At 37.2% G+C, this 21,055-nt stretch overlaps 2 protein-coding genes across 5 annotated transcripts; one reads left to right on the top strand and one right to left on the bottom strand.

Moving 5' to 3' along the window:
* Positions 1–5,860: 5,860 nt before the first annotated feature.
* LOC103436481 (cryptochrome-1-like) lies at positions 5,861–11,010 on the bottom strand. Of its 3 annotated transcripts, XM_029093653.2 has the most exons (6): positions 10,215–11,010; positions 9,454–9,672; positions 8,076–8,782; positions 6,448–7,244; positions 6,291–6,338; positions 5,861–6,140 (listed from the first exon to the last, which is right to left on the bottom strand). In XM_029093653.2, exons 1-5 carry the CDS (start codon positions 10,525–10,527, stop codon positions 6,335–6,337), a joined length of 2,040 nt encoding a protein of 679 aa, XP_028949486.1. In that variant the 5' UTR covers positions 10,528–11,010; the 3' UTR covers positions 5,861–6,140; positions 6,291–6,334. The 3 variants fall into 3 exon arrangements, with proteins under 3 accessions (XP_028949486.1, XP_008373166.2, XP_028949487.1); XM_008374944.4 differs by lacking the exon at positions 6,291–6,338; XM_029093654.2 differs by lacking the exons at positions 5,861–6,140; positions 6,291–6,338 and having other exon boundaries at positions 6,444–7,244.
* A 7,359-nt stretch (positions 11,011–18,369) lies between these two features.
* Positions 18,370–21,055, top strand: LOC103436568 (mediator of RNA polymerase II transcription subunit 18). 2 transcript variants are annotated; one of them, XM_029094811.2, is made up of 7 exons: positions 18,379–18,545; positions 18,681–18,763; positions 19,501–19,600; positions 20,038–20,104; positions 20,202–20,558; positions 20,662–20,741; positions 20,856–21,055. In XM_029094811.2, exons 2-6 carry the CDS (start codon positions 18,728–18,730, stop codon positions 20,732–20,734), a joined length of 633 nt encoding a protein of 210 aa, XP_028950644.1. In that variant the 5' UTR covers positions 18,379–18,545; positions 18,681–18,727; the 3' UTR covers positions 20,735–20,741; positions 20,856–21,055. The 2 variants fall into 2 exon arrangements, with proteins under 2 accessions (XP_008373260.1, XP_028950644.1); XM_008375038.4 differs by lacking the exon at positions 20,662–20,741 and having other exon boundaries at positions 18,370–18,545.

Below are 21,055 nucleotides of genomic sequence, written 5' to 3'. Positions count from 1 at the left end.
ATCATCGTGGACAAGACCTTGACACAAGATGTTGTAGATGTCAAGAGGGTAGGAGATAGAATTATGGCAATCAAGATTGTAATAGGACAAGAACTCATCAATGTGATTAGTGCGTACGCACCTTAAGTAGGGTTGGATACGAGTTTGAAGGAGAAATTTTGGGAAGATCTTGGAGACTTGGTGCAAGGAATTTCTCAGACTGAGAAGGTATTTATAAGAGGAGATTTAAATGGACACGTGAGCAAGAAAACAGGCAACTATGGAGGTTTTCATGGTGGCCATGGTTTTAGGGAGAGAAACAAGGATGGGGAAGCCATCTTGGATTTTGCAATGGCATATGATCTCTTCTTAGCCAACACCTTTTTAAGAAGAGAGAAGAACATGTGATCACCTACAAGAGTGGGTCGTAAAAAATATAAATAGATTTTCTTCTAATGAGGAAAGATAATTGTATAACTTGTAAGGATTGCAAAGTTATACCGGGAGAGAGCTTGGCTAATTAACATCGCTTGTTGGTGATGGATGTACATATCAAAAGAGAGAGGAAAAAAAAACAAGACCTGGAAGTGCCCAAGGACTAGATGGTGGAGTCTAAAAGGAGAAAAACAAGCCATTTTCAAAGAGAAAGTAATCACCCAATGCGTGTGGGATAAAGAAGGGGAAGCTAGCCAGAGGTGGGATTCCATGGCTAGTTGTATCTGAAAAGTAGCAAAAGAGGTATTAGGAGAGTCCAAGGACTTTGCTCCATACCAAAAGGAATCTTGGTGGTGGAATGAGGAGGTATAAACAAAGGTGAAGGCTAAGAAGGAATGTTGTAAAGCCTTATACAAGGATATGACCGATGAAAATGGTGAAAGGTATAGAATAACGAAGCAGGAGGCGAAGAAAGCTATGAGAGAAGCTAAGCTAGCGGCTTATGACGATATGTATAAGCGATTAGATACCAAAGAAGGAGAGTTAGATATCTATAAACTAGCTAGAGTAAGGGAAAAGAAGACAATGGACCTAAACCAAGTGAGGTGCATCAAGAATGATGATGGAAATGTTCTTACTATAGAGAACGCAGTCAAAGACAGATTGAGAGGTTATTTTCATAATCTTTTCAATGAAAGACATGAAATGAGTACTTCTTTAGGGGAGTTGAGTAACTCAGAAGAGTGTAGAAACTACTCATTTTACCGCCGAATCAGGAAGGAAAAAATGATTGTAACTTTAAAAAAGATGAAGCATAGAAAAGCAGTGGGCCCAGATGATATACCGATCGAAGTGTGGAAAGTCTTGGGAGAGACGGGTATAACATGGCTCACAGACCTTTTCAATAGGATTTTGAAAATGAAGAAGATGCCAAATGAGTGGCGAAAGAGAACTTTGGTGCCTATCTACAAGAATAAGGACGATGTACAAAATTGCATGAACTATAGGGATATTAAGCTAATGAGTCATACAATGAAGCTCTGGGAGAGTCATTGAGCATAGATTAAGGCAAGAGACACGGATTTCGGAAAACCAATTTGGAATCATGACAGGGTGCTCAACCATGAAGGCAATCTATCTCTTACGAAGATTGATGGAAAGATATAGAGATAGAAAAAAGGATTTACACATGGTCTTTATAGATTTGGAAAAAGCGTATGATAGAGTCCCAAGAGACACTCTTTGGAGGATTTTAGAGAAGAAAGGAGTACAAGTAGCACATATCCAAGCTATAAAGGATATGTATGATGAAGCAAAGACTGCCATAAGAACTCATGAAGGACAAACCGAAAGCTTCCCCATAACTGTAAGGTTACATCAAGGCTCATCCTTAAGTCCTTACCTTTTTACATTGGTAATGGATGAGTTAACAGGACATATTCAAGATGATATTCCTTGGTGTATGCTTATCGAAGATGATATAGTGTTGATAGATGAAACTCAGGAAGGGGTAAATGCGAAGCTTAACCTTTGGAGAGAAGTGTTGGAATCTAAAGGTTTTCGCCTAAGCTAATCAAAGACAGAATATATGGAGTGCAAGTTCAGTACAAATGGAGGCCCAAATGAGTTAAGGGTGAGGATCGGAGATCAGGAAGTACCAAAGCGCGACCGCTTTCGCTACCTAGAATCTATCTTGCAAAAGAACAGAGAATTAGATAGAGACCTCAACCATAGAATACAAGCTGGATGAATAAAGTGGAAGAGTGCATCCGGCATGTTATGTGACCACCGTATGCCACTAAAGCTCAAGGGAAAATTTTATAGGACGACAATAAGGTCGGCAATGCTGTATAGCATGGACTGTTGGGCTGTGAAGCATCAACACGTACATAAAATGGGTGCAGTGGAGATGAGGATGCTTCGTTGGATGTGTGGGCACACGAGAAAGGATAAGATTAGGAATGAGGATATCCGAGGTAAAGTAGGAGGAGCTGAAATTGAAGGAAAGATGAGAGAAAATCGGTTACGGTGGATTAGACATGTGCAAAGAAGGCCTACTGACGCTCCGGTTAGAAGATGTGACTACGGGATAGAGGTCCAAGGCCAATGGGGTAAAGGAAGACCTAGGAAAACTTTGGAAGAGACTCTAAGAAAATACTTAGAGTACTTGGATCTAACAGATGACATGACACAGAACCGAGCACAATGGCGTTCTAGGATTCATAAAGCCGACCCCACTTAATGGGAAAAGGCTTTGTTGTTGTTGTTGTTGTTGTTGTTGTTGTTGTAGTTCTTACGGCTTTTGAGTTCCACTCAACTTTTGTTCAATGGGTAAGCTCTATTCTGACATCTGCAAGACTTTCTATTCTTTCTAATGGAATTCCCGCTGGCTTCTTTGAAAGTAGTCGTGGTGTTCGTCAGGGTGATCCATTATTTCCTTTTCTTTTTTGTCTTGCGAAGCTGAGGTCTAGTACATTTATTTGGAACGGGAAGGGTCAAAGCTAGCTAAAATTCCCTCTTATATTCTTTTTGTGGATTATATCATGGTTTTCTGTAAGGGGAACAAGGCTAGTTTGGTACAACTTACAGCTTTCTTTGATGAGTATGGCTTGAATTCTAGACAATTGGTGAATAAAGCAAAGTCTCATGTTTATTTGGGTAAGTCAGCTGTTCCTCGTCGGTCTCTAATTTACTCTTGGTTAGGAATTCCCATTGGAAGGCTTCCCTTTATTTATCTTGGGGTTCCAATTTTTGTTGGACGACTGAAACTTATTTCCAAGTTTTGGCAGACAAGATTGGTAATTGTACATATGATTGGTAAATGGCCCGCAGAGTGACTCTTATTAATTATGTAGTTGTTAGCATGTTATCTCAAAGTTACTCTATTTATGATTGGCCTAAGTCTATTTTATTACAAGTTCACAACTAGGCTCGCAATTTTATTTGGACAGGGAGTATAAATTCTCGAGCCTATTTCACTGTTTCTTGGAAGAAATGTTGTGCCCTTCTAGAGGAATAGGTTTTGGAGTCAGGAATTTTCAAGCTTTTAATCAGGCCTTTCTTTTGAAGAAATTTTGAGATATTTTACTACTTCTTCAATAGCTACTAGTCTTTTTCGTGCACGATTTTTTACTAGTATCGGTCAAGTGTGCTCTTATTATAAACGGTCTTCTATTTGGCATGGTTTGCAGCCTTTATTTGTAGATATTAGTCAGAACTCCAAATGGTTTGTGGGCAATGATGCTTCTATTAACTTTTGACATGCAAATTGGATTGGTCATTCAATTGTGAAAAGGTTGGATATTCCGCAATCTCTTGGTAAACTTTTGTTTGCACATGTTTCAGACTTCATTCATAATGGGAATTGGTTCTGCCATGTTGCCACCCTTTCTACTATATGGTCTGAAATTTTGACAATTAAGCTTCCCTTGTCGAGATTGGATGGTCAACTAATTTGCTTGACTGCTTCCGATGGTGTACTATCTTTATCTTCGACTTATGATTTTAAGTGTAGTAAGCAAGCAATTGTTCCTTGGAATAGATGGGTTTGGCGTAGATGTTTTCGACCACATAATTCTATTTTATTATGGTGTTTTCTTCACGATAAGCTTTTAACTGATGATTTATTGCTTCACATGGGATTCTCTTTTACGTCAATGTACTCTTTGTGTTGTAAGGCTACTGAGTCAGCTCAACATTTATTTTTCGAGTGCTCATTTTCTTTGGAAATTTGGTGTAGGGACGTTTTAGCCTTATTTCAAGTTTTTGCATTATTCTCCAATATCACATCATTTTTTTTTCTTATCCTTTGCCACGTGGTTTCGGCACTCAACTTCAATTATTGTGGTGGGTATGATTGGGAAAAGTTTTTACGCACTTTGGTAAGCTCGAAATTTAATCCGTTTTGAAGGAAAAATGTTTACAGTTGATCAGTTGGTTAATGACATTTGCTTATAATTTTGTGAGGTGAATTCTTGGGGTATAGGTTTTATGTTAAACTCAGTTGATGAGCCTTGCATTCTTAGAGCGCTTGGAGTGCATGGAAGGCCTTCAAGGGCGCCTAGAATTCATGAGGTTATATGATTTCGCTTTGTTCTTTTCAAGTTAAAGTTAACACTAACGGTGCGGCTCGTGATTCTCTGAGTATGGCTACTTTTGGTGGTATTTTCTGTGACCACTTAAGTCATTGTCTTGGATGCTTTGCATGATCTTTTGGTGTTGCTACTACCTTGGAGGCAGAACTTAGAGCTATTATTCATGCTGTTTATATGGCTTTGGAGAGGGGTTGACATTCTCTTTAGATTGAGTGAGATTCTTGTTTAGCAATGCATTTTCTTTCTAAGGGATCTTCTCAAGTGCCTTGGCATTTATCGGTTGATTGGGCAAATTGTTGTACCATCCTCTCTTCCATGCAAGTTCGGTTTTCTCACATTTATTGCGAAGGAAATCAGGTGGAAGATTGTTTGGCAAACTATGGTATTGATCATGTTGGGGTTCATTGGTGGGATTCTTGTCCGCCTTGTGCAGTTGCGGCTTTTGCTCATAATCTTTTGGGGCTTCCAAATTTTTGTTTCTCTTAGAAGTTTCTCTTAATTGATTTTATGTTTCTAATAGTTTTCTTTTGCTTGTTAGGATTTGGCTTCATGTCCTGTCTAACTTATTGTATCTTTACTTTTTTCTTTAATATATTTTCAAAATGATGTCTTTTTCCATGATAACAATGCTGGAGTGGATGTGACATTATTGTTTTAATTAAAACAAAACAGTTTGTAGATCAAAAGAGAAATAATTCGGCAATATTCCTTAACCAATTAATGCTTTTGCTGGAAGTTGAATGATGTTAATTAAGAATGCAATGTATTTGGTTTAGTTGATGTCAACTGGTAGTGACATCTTTTACTTTTGGTACAACTACTAAATATTAAGATTTGTGGAAGTTCTGCATAAACAGTTGGTCCTAACATCATAAATCCTAGGTCAGATATATAGGTTTTGATTTAAAGAGGGTTGAGTAAGATTTGAGCTCAAGTCGTAGATGCAAAGATTAAGTTGTTCTACTACTAAAGTTAGAAGTTTTCATTTAACTCGGTAGAAGTTTTAAATCAGTCACATTATTAAGTTTTGCATGTAGTACGTGCTAAAGCATTTTCACCAGAAGACCATATTTTCGGATCTCCATCACCGCCCTTGAGGCTCCTTTTAGGAGATCAACGGAGTTTTATGTGAACATTTACACAAAAAGAAGTATTCAAATTCCGACACCAAATTTTCTCTTCATAAAAATGATTAAAATTTGTTCCTTATTTTTTCTAGTAGTTAAAAATATTTAAGCAGATAACTTTTGTGCTGCAAAACCCAAGTTAACAGACCAGTAAAATTTCAAACCTACAAGAAGAGGTAAACGTGGATACATAGAATATGTTCCAAGCATCTGTTACCAATGGAATGAGCGAAAAACACCTGAGAGACTGCAGATCTTATTTCACTCTCTTCCTTTATAAATACAACATTGCTATACACCAGAGCTACATTATGGTGGAACAAGAAAAAAAAAATGGATAGCTAATAAGTTGCCTGTATTAATTGGAATACAGGCACTCGTGCCAGAGAAGAGTCGTACGGTCAATGTGGATGACAAGTTCACCTTCCCGAATCCATTAGATGGCGTGCATCATTACGCCGCACAGCACTCTTTCCGTTCCCCTATTTGCATCTATATGTTTCACCTGTAAAAGAAGAAACATTGAGGAAACAATGAGACTGCTAGCGTGTGAATGAAAACATGAACTCTATCTTGAACAAATTGGCAATCACTTATTGCTTTGTGATATATCATTTCAGAACTTCGAAGCTCGAGAAATTTAAGTAATGCATACGAGACCAGCAGATCGATTCCATATTGTGATACGTCTTGAAGCTCTTAACTGCTAAGGCAACATGAAGGTTCAATTGTTTGTTTGAACAAAGAACCCAACAGACTGTTTATTTCATAATCTCATAGTGGATATTGGTGATTTGTTCAAGATTTTTTACCCAGTTTGAGATAGCCGCCTCCAATTCATTATTTGGTGAGACTGAGGATGTCTCTGCAAGTACGAACTTGTTCCAATGCCATTGTCTTCACTCCCAAACTGCTCCGAGTAGCTAGAACTTGAAGGAGACCAAACTGGAACTACACCTCCATCCCTCTCTCGCCTAGTGCTACTGGAAGATTCTGCAGTCGAATCTTCAACAGCGTGTTGTAGCCCTATTGCAGCATTGGATTGTGGAAGAGCATTGTTATGAATAGTCTGAAAAAACCCTTGGTTTAATATGTCTCTTCTTGGTTCCTGATTCACAATTAAGTCTGTAGGCACTTCCGCTCTGGTTTCTTCTGTCAAATTTTGAAGTTCCAAAGAAGTTTCTTCCTCTTCAGCTCTAACCAACGAAGTAGTAATGCTTGGGACCATTTGATCCTCATACTTCCGAGTGCCAGGAGGGTTGTTCCTTGCAGGTTCATTATTTTCCTCCATTTGTATGTCTTGAGAAAAGGCAATTGGTACTGATTCTGAGGAGTCTCCAAGTCCTTCCTCAGTCCCATTTTCAACAGCGGCTCTTGAAGCAGCTTCGTGCTGCCACATCTCTGATAAAGCTTCTTGCAACCGGGTTTTCGCTGCATCTATGCCTACAATAGGTAGAGGGTAATTCGATCCTAATTCAATTCCAGCTGCTTGTAGAACAGATTCTGGTGCATTCCACGGGTGGTGTATCCATTCAGTTGGTAGCCTAGCAAGTTCAGGAAGCCACTTCCGCACATATTCTCCATTTGGATCAAATTTGTAACCCTCAAACTGTAGAAATCAAATAAATACGAGATTTCAGTAGTGGAACTGGATCAAATAAGAGTGGTAGTATTGCATAATCCTCTCAGAACAAAAGGAGCATGTCAATTTATATCACTCGATGCATTGTACCAAGACATATAGGTAAAAGTGAAGAAACATTAGTTAAACAAAAAAATTCAACACTAGATTTTTGCAGTTTTTCTTGTATGATGATATAGTAGTGATTTGGGGAAACAACTCCGCGATTTCTCTTTTCTAATAGTTTAAAAAGCAGGATGTCAAATTCCATAAAAAGCAAAAAAAGAAAAGAAAAACAAAGCCGTATTGATACTGTAGAGTAGATTTCAAAGGGATGCCAACTACTTTGAAAGCACTATTCCCATGGTTTGCTTCTTAGGCTAGTTAAGATAATAAGTTAATAATCAGCATGCCACAATCCATATAAACCTAGTAGCCATTACTGTACTGAGGGGGCTGAAAAAATGCAGTCTTATGAACAGTCATGAGCACGGACAAACAACTGCACTAGATTTCTATTCATTGCTGGTGACCCTAGATGAGGACACTAGAATAAAGCCAAAACTGCAAAATATGAATAAAAAAAGGTCGTAAAAAAAAAAAGGTCGTACCCAGTGCACAAGGCTCCCGCCTTACGCAGGGTCTGGGAGAGGTGAATGTCGGCTAACCTTACCCCCATTTATGGAGAGGCTGCTCCCAAAAATATGAATAAAAACGCATGGAAATTTTTTTCCATTGTATAAATTTAGAAGTGTTTGAATGTTTGTTCAGCAGCACATGCTCAATATAATTCAAGATAATCAAGCTCAACATCCGCACCTGTGGATTATCTATGCGGTCAAATTCACGACCATCAGGTAAAGTACCAGATATATACTGCCAACCAAGAGCATCGCTTTCAAGATCAGCATCTAAGAGTGTATCCCAGAAATACTTCATCCCCCATCTCCATGGAAGTTGCAGAACCTTTACGAAGAAACTAGAAACTACTACTCGTATTCGATCATGTAGCCAACCAGTGGCCCACAACTCTCTCATGCCCGCATCCACCAATGGATAGCCAGTTCTACCTTGTCTCCATGCCTTGAAATACTTTTGATCTAATACCCAGGGGAAGAACTTTAGGTGCCCAAGAAGAGGTCTTTCATGACTGTAAGGATGATTAAAACTAATGTATCTTGAATATTCCCGAAGACCAATAGACTTCAGAAACAAGTTTACACTCTCTTCACCAGCCTTGTTGCCTTCATTGGCCCAAACAACCTGCTTCATACGAGCAAGATGAAATGCCTTTCTCACACTCACCTCCCCAAAATGCAAATGGGGAGAAAGTAAAGATGTTGTAGCGCCATCAGCCTTTCTGCGGTTATTAGAGTAATCAAGTAAGGGTCCATTTATAAATGTAGTCAGAGCCTTATCAGCATTACTCCACCCAGGTGACCATGCTCGAGCAAGAAGTGCATTACTTCCCTTCTCGGATTCATCTTCAAAAACCAATGTATCAGAAGGAGACCTTGATGCATCACCTGCAAAGGTCATGAATGTTTGAATGTTAATCTAAGATTTGAACTGAAAGGTGGTATGCAAGTAGAACTGGAAATAACTGCACAAAAACGCGTACTGGAGGAATCAGGAAACCCATGACACACAAAGAACAAGAACAAAAGAAAAGAAAATAATTGCAAATTAAGCCGTCAGTGAACCCAGCATGTTCAACAGTAACATAGTCATGACTCATGACAACTACTCCACCTTAGAGGCTATATCACGAGGCTTATAGAGGCAGTGACACAACTCCAACATCAAAAGGGTTTATCACCTTTTAACTTAGGTAGAATACTCACACAGGGAAAACTTTATGTGCCTAAAATATCTGCTATTTCCAACACATGAAGTGTACACTGTGTCAACAATTTTCTGTTGATAGTCACCAAGAAGATCTTATTACTATTAAATCCTTAGGAAAATATAGGAACCAGAAGAGCCTTCTTCCATCCACATTTTCGATTCTATTCAGTTTGACTCATTTGGATAAGAAATTGAGAACATAAAATGGCCAACCACACCAATGAAAAATGTGGGATCAGCCCTTCAATATTTTTGTAGGAAAATAAACAAGAGGAACATGAGATCGAATAAAAGCTAGCTGTACGCTGAATAGAGTTGAAGTTCAAGAAGAAAATAAATGCATTTAAACCTGAAATAATTCTCTTAGGGGGAAGAAGTGGTGCATCCGGGTCATATGGCATGCTAAGGCATCTTCCCCAAAAGGCATCGAAGGTTGTGAACGGCCGACCATGGACATCAATAACATCCCATGGTTCGTAGAGCAAATCCGCATTAAAGGAACGCACAGCTATGCCTTGAGCAGTTAAAACCTCCTTGGCCCTGTGATCCCTAACCAGTGATATAGGATCTGAAACACGAAGATAGAATCAAAGAACTGAGCATTAAATTGCAAAACTCTGATTTTTTATATTTTTATCTCCTCAACTATGCAAAATCGAAATACAAGAGTTCATCAACTGGATAACAGAAGAATCCTTGGACAGAACAGACAAAGTTCAATTAGGCTATGTTAACAGATGGCAAATAAATCTGCTCCCAGTCCTGATAAAAAAGGGACCAGTACACTACCAACAATCTAACATTTCTGCCCCAATCAATAGTCAGCAGCTAAATGAACAGTAAATCATCCAAAAATAGTAACATGGTAGGTAATACTTAACAGACAGCTTCATCAAATCAATCAAAGCACCAAACTTTGATGTTGAAAACAAACCAAATTCAATTTCTTTCAACCAAAACTAGAGATTTAACATACCAAACCAACAAATTCATTGAAAAATCACAAAATCCAGAAAAATATAGAAACTCAAAAGCCTAAACAAATTAAAAATAAAAAACACAAAAGCAAAAAGATTGAGAAGCATAAAAACTAAGAAAAATTGATGTTACCATATAAGTGGTTGAAGAAAAGCTGAGTGGCACCAGTGGAAACAACAACTTCAAGGAGAGAAGAAACACTGTCAGTGGATCTTTTGGTGATGAGAGAAGCACCCAGACTTTTTAGGGAGGAATCCAGATGAGCCAAGCTGTGTTTAAGCCACCATCTTGACACCCTTCCAGGATAATAAGGGCCTTCTTCATCAGGAGCCCAGATGAAGACACAAACCACACCTCCTGCTCTCACTGCAGCTGCCAAAGCTGGGTTATCTTCAACCCTCAGATCTCTCCTGAACCAAACCACACTGCAACCACCACCTGACATCTCCAAAATTATATTTTTTTCAACAACCAACAAAACCCAGAACACCAGTTTTCTCTCAAACTATAATATTAGAGACATATCTTCCTTCTCTTCTATCTCTCTCTGTCTCTCTCTCTTCTCTATGTGTCTTTCTCCCTCTAGGAGCACACCACCACCAGGGACCAGGGGGTTGTATGTAAATCTAATATTTTTGCGTTACTTCTCTTAGTTTTGTGTTTTACAAATCTTATCTTTTTGCTTTATTTCTCCTACTTTTGTGTATTATGAGGACGTGATTTTACACCCATCAGCAACAAAAGCGTTGGTTTCATTTTTCGGGAGTGAAAGATTTGAATTTTTTTGTACTTACCTTTTTTTTTTTGTTTTTTAACACATCCTTTACTTTTCTTTGCTTTAATTTTTCCAACTTTTTGGGTGAAATTCTGCCCCACGCCTGTAGGCTAGAGAGAGAAGTCGGGTGGGACGCGGGAATGAGTGAGCGAAAGACTGAAGAGGATTGGTTAATGCCAATGGAGAGTGGGTGGTATACAAATTGATAGGGAAACAGCAGCCACATGTTTTATTTTCTATATCTTCGTATTTCTCTCATCTTATTCTGCAACAAAAACAAATCTCATCCAAGTTACAACCTCTCCACTTTAGTTCTCAAATCCTCTGCCTTTGACAGGATGGAAAATATTCCTCATTTTCTTGCAACTTTTGTGTATAGCTCAAGTATTCTGGCCCTGGAGCCACTTGGCATCAAAATTCTTATCGCCAAGTGCATGACTATATGGGTGTTTTTGGGATTATATTAAAAAGGGCTAAAATATTGTCTAACAATTAAGAGTGTTTTGTCGTACTTGGCGGAAATGCTTAAAGTTCTTCTAGGTCATAGTGTTTTTCAATTGAACAACTTCTAATTACTTTTAGGTTTACTGTTTAGGTCTGAAATAACAGTTTGAGTCGATAATGGGCAAATTTGAGCTGAAAAGCCACATCCTTTGGCCCAGTAAAGATCCCTCAGGTCAGTGGGCTTTAGGCCAAGAAAGGGTTTATTCGACCAAGTCCTCATAAGAATAGGATTGTGTGAGGACTAAGATCATATCTGACTCGGTTGAGTTTGAGGCAAATTGAATGTGTCAAGGATCAAAATAAAGCTCTGATAAATGCAAATTATCCCAAGGATCATAATTCATTCTTAATCAGAATCCTAGTTCAAATCAAAAAAGCCGAGACTATGTGAAGATGAAGCCTTGGCTAAGAAGGGAATTAAAGAAATAAAGGGAATATTCAAGTAAATGTCAAGCAAACACAGTTCCATCAGGATTCTACCTTGACAAGCTTGTTTATCATGAAGGTTAACCCTATAAGTAGAAATGGTTATGCGACGTGAAAAAGCCCTTTCAACTTAGCAAACAACTCAAACGTTCTATGCGGAAACAGTCACTTTACGTGAAGCCTTCTTCACACCCCTAAGAAAAATACTAATTATCCTAACTCTCTCGTCAACACGCCTTTAGTTCAGATTAACAGCACTGGAGCTATAGAATCAAGCAATTATGGAGTACCTTCAGTTTGGATTAACAACATGGTTTTTGTTTAGGTTGATTACCTATTCACATTCACCATAAAAACACTCATCTCCTTTGAGCACCCGTGCCCCTACAAATTCGGCACGCTTATATTCTTACGAATATAATTGAGGCAACTGAACCTAATGCAAGAGATCCTGAACTTTGCAGTGAACTAGGCAACCTTGTTTTAAGGTTCTAGAACTCGAGGCCAAGATGTGTTCCTTCCTCGACCATAGTCGTTAAACTGCAGAAACCAGCAAGCATTCAACACCACCACATCTATTCTACTCCCTCGACCAAGTTCAGTTGCGAGTTGGCATGCCCACATTCCCAAGAAGGACGTACTTAACTCATAGTTACTCAGCTTGCACGCCACATAGGCTTTGTAATTTTCAGGGTTAGCATTTACTTTTAAATTTGTTACGGTTATTTAATGAGAGCCCATCGCTCTAATGTGATGATGATGCTCACCACACTATTACTTATCGTTAGATTAATTTAAAATTTGAGATTTGTATAGTAAATAGCTTAAATTAAACTCATCCACTAGTAATCAATAAGGTGGGGAACATTATCATCACTTTAGGATGGTGAGTAAAAAATAATTCCTTCTAAAGAAGTACTTGATCTTTTAGTAAAAAATTTATGTTTCTATAATAAAAGCAATTATACCAAAGACATTTATGAGTAAAAGTGCTTCCTATAATTACGGTTTCTAAAACACCCTAAATCTTGAGTCATTATTGCTAGCCTATTGTGAGGCTAAGCTCACCCCTCCTCTTTAGTGTAAATAATATCGATTGTCAAAAAAAAAAAAAAAAAAACTAAATCTTGAGTTATTATTCTTTGTTTTTAGGTTTTTAATAGTTAATAAAAAAATTGTCAATCCAAAAACCTAGTCGTACAATCACCTCCGACCTTAGTCCACATTTCTATACCTCATTGGCTCTCTATTCTCTAAAAAAAACCTCAATACACCCATCTTTACACACTTTGATACCCTTCACCGAATTGAACCTAAATCGAGATCATATTTGGTGACAGCTTAGCCCATTGGCAACAACTTTTGGGACATCACTATTAACATTTAAGCGATCAACATCCTCACAACCTTAATCTTGGAGAGCTTGTTTGTCGTTTCCCTGGTGGTCTAGTGATGCAAAGAACGACGAGGTCTGCCTTAAGATAACGAGGTTATAACTGAAGTGCGTCCATTATTGATTGAAAACTATTTCCACACCCCCTCTTAGGCCTTGGTTAATGTAACACCCCACCCCGAAATATTTTTTATTTTTGGGAATATTATTGGTGACAGGCACAACCTAAAAATCATGTTTAATTGACTACCATTAATTATTTATTTTCTACTATATTCAATTCACTAATTCTTACATTAAATTCAAAATCAACCCTTAATTAAATAACCATAAGGTAAAGACTCAAATTATTTACTAAATTCCTTTCATTAGTACAAAATCACCACAAAGGATTTCTCTCAATTATTTAACTACCACCTATCGTAATCCTTTAATTATTTGTCTTGTTTACAACCATGATTCATAATTAAAATTTTAAACACCAAACATACAAATTTATTCTCACTTTGTCACTATTTCCTTTTATAAAACACTTCCCATTCTAAAAATTATTTTTCGAGTTATTTAAGGCTGCATCTAATACTGTTAGACTGCATGCGTACCTTGGAGTGGGATCAAGCCTTTTGTTTCCAAATTCATTAACTTCGACTTTTTAGTGACTAACTATCACAAAATCGGTCCAAATAATTGAATCACACCATATGTACATCAAATATAGATTCAGAGTATCGAAAATTATGTAAAAGAGGCAGAGACGGCCCACTGGCCACGCGTCGCCGCAGGTGGCGGTTGGCCGGCCCGACTCGCAGAAAAAATTCAACTATTTCTAAAAATTCTCAAAAATTACAGAAATAAAGATCTCGAAGAGTAGAGCCAACTATATACCTATGGCCAATTCCTATTTGGCCGGGAAAAGCTCCAATTTCCCTCAAAATCGTCGGAACCCTAGAAATTGGTGTCCTTGATTCAACTCCAAACAAACTCCGACACCTCAACCATTGCTTGGGCTTTGTTCCTAGGGTTAAGAGGAGTCTATTGGTAGTGGTAATTGAATCAAATCATTTCAGATTTGGTGGATTTCAAGCAAGGAAGGTCGCGGCACCCTCGGGTGTGTTCTTCCCAAATGCAAGTCCAAATTTCATGATTTTGGGGATGTAATAGGGAGAGGGAAGGTCATTGAGGGGTTTCCAAATGGTTGTTTGACACAATTCACCGGAAAAAGGGGTGAAATCCTATCAGAAACATGTATGGCGTCGAACCGGGTTAGGTCACCAAGACCTGGGTCCCAATCCCTCGTGTCTCTTTCCTCTCATTTTCTCTCAGTTATCTCTCCCCATTGGTCCTCCCCCCTGATTCTTTCCCCCTTCTCTCCTTTCTATGCTTTTCTTTCAATCTCAACCATCCATTTTTTGTTTCTTCCTTTCATCTTAGCAACACACGTGGCATGTCACATGGCTCCAAATTTTCTGGAGCCTTCGAAAGATGTTTAAAATTACCAATTTATCCCTAACTTTAAATGTTAATAACTTCTTCGTTCTAACTCCGTTTCACGAACGGTTTGCGCCTACGCATTCGTAAGATCGAGCTCTATTCAAAAGTATAAATTTTGACCTCGAAAGGTCTATGTATTTTAAATAATTAATGTCCAACTTTAAACCTCTTAACTAGTTAAATTTACAACTAAAATTTTATGAATTAATATAAATTCTCAATTCTTTTCACACATTCATAATTATGAATACCCAATTCATATATTTAAATTTTTCCGGGTATTACAGTTAAGCCTTGTGCCTTTGAGGCCATACTATAAGAAAATAAATATTCCATTGTGCAAAAAGGTATTTAGACAATTTTTTGAATTAATTATTAAACCTACATCAACACATATACAAATTGTTTTACAGAATTGTGGCAGAATGATTATATTGATTTACAACACCTATTTTCAATTACTACATTGATTGATTTTCAATTTTAGAGATCATTTGTAATAAAAACCCGTAAATCTTGTAAGGCCTATCTATGTGCCACATCAGCATTTAATGGAATTTTTAACAGAATTATGACTGAATGACCACATTGATTTGTTGACACCTATTTTCAGGGACTACATTGATTGATTTTTAATTTCAGGGATCATCTTGATGATGAAGATCAATTTCAAGGACCATTTATGATAAAAACTCTTGTTTTTATTTTAGGGAAAATTATTCTTTGTTAAGTGTTAGAAGAAATAGAAAATGATAAAGGTGTTTGTGGACAGGATTAACATAAGCCTATAACTACATCATATGCACTGATACTGTCTTCAATTTAACCATTCAAGTTTGTCCAAAAAAATAAAATTCATTCAAGTAACAGAAGGTGGCTCAAGCTCATTGGATCTTCGTTGATCGAAAATAAGCAAAAAAAATAATAATAATTAAAAAACTCATTAAACCCAAAGCAGTGTATTTTTTTATCTCAAAAAAACTCTTATGTCATATTCTTGTGGTACTTTCAATGTGAGTTAAGTCCACATCTATGACTTGTACTCAGTTAGACGGAAAGTGATTCTTTCCTGATTCTTTCCATCAAATCCATCAATTCGGACCATGAAAATTTGATTAAACGGCTAAAAACATGAAACCCCTTTAAAAGTTATAATAACTTTAGTCGTTAGATCAAATTTCAAGGGTCCGAATTAGTAGATTTGGTGGAAAGGATCTGAAGAGGATCCCTTTCCAAGTCAAAAAACCTCAACAAGTTGTGCGTATACAAAGGTGGAACCAAAAAATTTATATTGGGATGGGTATTAATTTTTGCTTCCTTCTAGTATGAAGTGAAATTTAGGTGTAGGCGTAAGCTAGATTCTACGCTTTGAAAACCAACTTTTCCTTTGTTTTTCACATTTATCAAAAGATGGTACGAGAAGGAGAGAACAACTTTTATGATATGAGTATTTTATTATCGTGACATCACTTGTCAATAATATAATATAACATGAAATATTTTTACTTAATGTTATATTATTAGCACAAGACACCATGATAACAATATACTCGTGTCTTGAAAACTCTTTTTGTGGGCTAGAGCCCATGTCAGCCAATACTGGCTCCGCCCCTTGGGTACATATGTTTCTCTTTGCATCAAATATCTCCCAAATTATAAGATGAGGTTGCATGGATGTAAGCTTGATATACAATTTTTTGGTCATTTAAGAACTAAAAAAAAATAGAAAAGAAAAAAAAGCTTATGAGATTAATGATGACCAATCACTAGTTCACGAAAATTATCTTTTATTGTCTAATCACTATAATTGTTTAAAAGTAATTATGGGCCAATTATTGCCAAAGCTTGATTTAAACAGAAATAAAATTGTTATTGATACTTTAGAATTTTTATTTTGCACTTTAAACTTTGTATATATAGAGAAAAAAAATACGCGTGCGATGAAATTTTTGAAATACTAATAGCAGTTCGTAAAAAAAAAACAATTTTATTTTGCCTGCATCTAATTTCAATTCCAATTCCAATTCCAATTCCGGCTACACGATACAATATATTTTGCCAGTTTAGGGATTTTGTTTCTGCAATTAAATTAATCAGATTATCTCATTGTCTCAACTTGGGATTCCATTGGCAGCTTGGATTTTCGGAATGGGATAGCTCATAGCTGGCCTGGAATTGGGACTCTGGGAGAGACAGGCATTGCTGACTCCCTTCCATTTGGCATATTACTTCGGTAGGTCCAAAAAAAAAAAACAATTATTTAAACACTCATTATCAGCACTTAGCACTACGTATGGCGCGATTGTACACTTATCCATAGGACTATTATAAGTTTGACTTATAATACTCGTATATGATGAGTTCGATATTAAATAATTATTTATGTCGGCAACACATCTAAAAGAACAACAAAGGCATCATCCAACGAAAGTATTATTTAATTACTTATTAATTTAATATTGCGTTGTGATTATGTAAAAAAATGATATTTTAATTTGACATCTCGAGTGGTGTAAAATTTTACAATATGTCAACAAGTGGCTTGTAACTTGGGTGATTAAGATTATTTATCTTGCACTCAAGGTCTCGTGTTTGAATTTCCCACCCTGTAGTTTAGAAGAATTTAGTTTAACTTATCCTATCGTTTGTTAAAAAGAAAGTTTTACAATATGTCAAATTGTCACGTACACCGTAAACTTTAAATTTAATGTTTAACATTTTTCATCTCCCTTGGTTAGGGGTGGACACTTGAAACCGAAAACTGAAACCGAAACACGAACCAAATCGAATCGCACCGAATGGTTTAGTTTTGCGGTTTTGAAACCAAACCGCATTGTAGGAAACAGTTTGGTTTTGGTTTTGGCTTTTGAAAACCGCACTGAAACCAAAACCGCACCTTAAATTAGATGTCCTGTTTTAATTAGTTGTTTGTTAGAGTCCATACATTTAGTATGTACATGTCATAATATTGATTATTTTTTCCAAATTATATCCCTCATCAAGCTTGGCATCTCAATGTTTCTTTATAGGAAAAGATGAAATTTTTTTTACTAGTAAAAGCACCTAGAACCCTAATTTACAAGTTCATAATGACAGCCTATATAATATTCTAATTAGAAATGCAAATGAAAACTAAAAAAAGAAACAATGAGCATCAAATAAGAGTAGTCACAGTAGGAAAGATACAAGGACCGAATTTCTAATCAAGTAATAAGCCACAACACTCCTTTTGGGTACCCTTTCGTGCTCATGGAGTCTATCATCTGTGCAATTAGCTAGCTAGAGTAAAGAAAAGAATTCTCATGTGGGTTGGTTAATTAATGTATTGTGTGGAAAATGAGACCGTGTTATGTGTAGATAAGTATAAATTTTAAATTGTATATATTTTATCAAAAACCAAACTAAAACCGTTTGAAACCGCATCAAACCGAACTGAATCAAACAATTTGGTTTCATTTTAGTTTTGGCTTCAAAACTGCACCGCAAAAAGTTGCGGTTTCACTCAAAACCGCATCGAACCAAACCGTGTCCACCCTTACCCTTGGTGCATGTGCGTCCTCATTTACACTCAAATTCGAATCCATTTATCTTATCGTTTGTAAAAGAGAAAATATGTTCAAAAGCAAAAATGGGCTTTTGAAGTAGACGATTCAAGGGCCCAAAAAATGTTAAACCCAGTAAAGACATCTTGTTCACTCAAGCCTTCAACTTTTTTCAGGGTCCATGACCGCAATCAATGCGCTTTGCCACCACCATCGCTCCTCGCTCGATTCTCCAAGCTTCTGAATTCTAACACAGAAACCCCGATACCCCCTCTTCCCCTCTCTCCATCTTTTCACCTTTCTGCTTGCGCGGTATTGCTGCTGCAAACCTGGTTAGTATTTTTCATTATCTAGTTTACTCTCTCAGAAATTTACGTTTTGATTCTTCATATTTTCTCCTTTAATTCTACTTTATTTTAGTTTACAGTTTATTGGGTTTTATTTTTTCTCTTTGTTTTGGTTCTCAGGAATTCACAGGGGCTTGAGAAAGTGCGAGATCAAGTGCACCAAATTCATGGAGTGCGTGGTCCAAGGAATTATAGAAACACAGGTGAGTTTTTTCACTAACTTTTGGGGGTTGGGTTGGATTCGGACTTACATTTCGCCATACAACTTCTGAAATTGCAAATTTGCAGTTAGATGAGAAAAAAATTAAATCTTTTTCTTGGTGCTGAATTTTTGGTGGCCAAGTTTACCAAATGCTTCATTTGAGGTTAATATGTTAGAATCATAGTGACATATGACTTATGGGTGTTTGACATTCGCTTTGTGAGTTAAATTGATGACTTGGTAACCACGAGACCTGTTTATGGGTTGATGCGGAAGCAACATTTGCACCACATGGACTGAAAATAATCGTCCCAAAACGATACAGTTGCACAATTTGGTAACAATAGTCCAAGTGTGGTTTCTACACAACCTAGAAACGGGTTCCACATCAGCCAGGTCATCAATCTAATGAAGGATGAGACAGTCAAATAGATAGGAACCCATAAACTGAAACGATTTCTAAACATCATAGTGCAATGTGAGAAAATTAAAACCTCGTTGGCCCATTTTAAAAATCACAATAAATATGGAGGGTGTAAAATGTAGTTAGTCCCCAAAAAATCTTTGTTACAAACATTTGATTTAGTAGTTCTTTTTCCTCTTGCATGCACAAATGATTCGTGTTTATTGGATATATGTTGTTCAGAATTGTAAGTAAAATAACTAGAAGAATTCCATTTCCCGCTTTCCGTGGGAGGTGTTTGGAGCTGCATCTAAAATATGGTTTGCATTTTGCAGCATGTTGAGGCCCTTGAGATTCTTCTTCAGGGTCTTTGTGGTGTTAGCAAGAAAAATTTGAGGGTCCATGAGATATGCCTTAAAAATGGCCCAAACCTTGGTAATTGATATCTTTCCTCTTTTAGTTTCGATCTGAGTGGTTAGGATGCTATATCTCAACACATTTCTACACAATTAAGCGATATTCATTATAGCTCTTTTGCCTGTTGTGAGCTCATTTCAAGACATGTTAAAAGCCTCCCCTGGTGTCACTGGTGTGCTTTAATGACAAGTTTTTCCCAGATGTCCATTGTCTTTTCCAATGTGAGATGCATGGGACTGTTAGATGAATTTTTGTAAAGAGTTTCTGATTTCTTCAACTTCTTAGGACTGACAACTATAGTATACAGTATGTTTCATTTATTGACTACGACATCTCACATGGTCATGTTAATTTGTCATTATTTTTTGTTAGTATGGTCTGGTTCAGTACATATCAGCTGAATAGTAAGATATTATATTGTGGGTCTTTACAAGTTATGATCTTCCTTTAAATAGGGCTTGTAGCATCAGAGGTTCGACTTATATGCGATATTGAACAAAGTGAACAAACTGAACCAACATGGTATGACTTAAAACTTCCCCTGGCATATTCATTAAAATGTATTAGTTTGTGTTTTACGTACATACTTTTGCATTGATGCCTAATTCTAGATCTGCAGGACTATAAGGCATATAGGGGGTGCTATGAGAGGTGCAGGTGCTGAGCAACTTTCAGTGCTAGTAAGATCCGTGGTTGAAAGCAAAACAAGCAAGAATGTGCTTCGCTTTTTTTATGCACTTGGATACAAGTTGGACCATGAGCTGCTAAGGGTGGGATTCTCCTTCCATTTCCAGAGGGGCACGCAGATCAATGTGACGGTGTCATCAGTTAATAAGATGCTTCAACTACATGACATAGATGCGGCTGTCCCTGTAACTCCTGGGATACAGCTGGTTGAAGTAACAGCTCCTGCTACATCTGAAAACTATGCTGAAGTTGTTGCTGCAGTATCATCTTTTAGTGAATATCTTGCACCGTAAGTTTCTTTTTTCCTTTGAAATGTTTTCTTTCAAGAAGCATTAAACAACCCTCCCAAACGGCTACAACATAAGATTGTTCCTTGTATGTGTCATGGCTAGGGGTCCCAATGGTCTATCAGCAGTCATATTGGCCCAAAGGATCCAAATTGACCATTTCTTCCATGTTGGTTGATCATTTTATAAGTGATGAGACTACAAGAGAGTGCTGCATGATGCAAACTGATTTTAAGGTTTATGATGCACATGATGAAAATTTGTTTACTTGACTCATACACCTGGAATCGATTTTGCAGGCTCCTGCATTTGTCAAAACCGGGCACTTCAACTGGGGTTGTTCCTACTGCTGCTGCGGCTGCTGCATCTCTTTTATCAGATGGTGGGGGTACGACCTTATAAGCAGAAGTTGTATATTGCTTTGATTTTAGTATCTCATGTCAATGGTGAATGATATATCATTTATGCCAACAGAACTGCCTGTCAAACTTCGAATTAA

This window comes from Malus domestica, chromosome 15 (genome assembly GCF_042453785.1).
Source record: "Malus domestica chromosome 15, GDT2T_hap1".
NCBI classification, from domain to species: Eukaryota; Viridiplantae; Streptophyta; class Magnoliopsida; order Rosales; family Rosaceae; genus Malus; species Malus domestica.
Note: the sequence above shows the minus strand (reverse complement) of the source record. Positions and strands in the feature narration are given on the sequence as shown.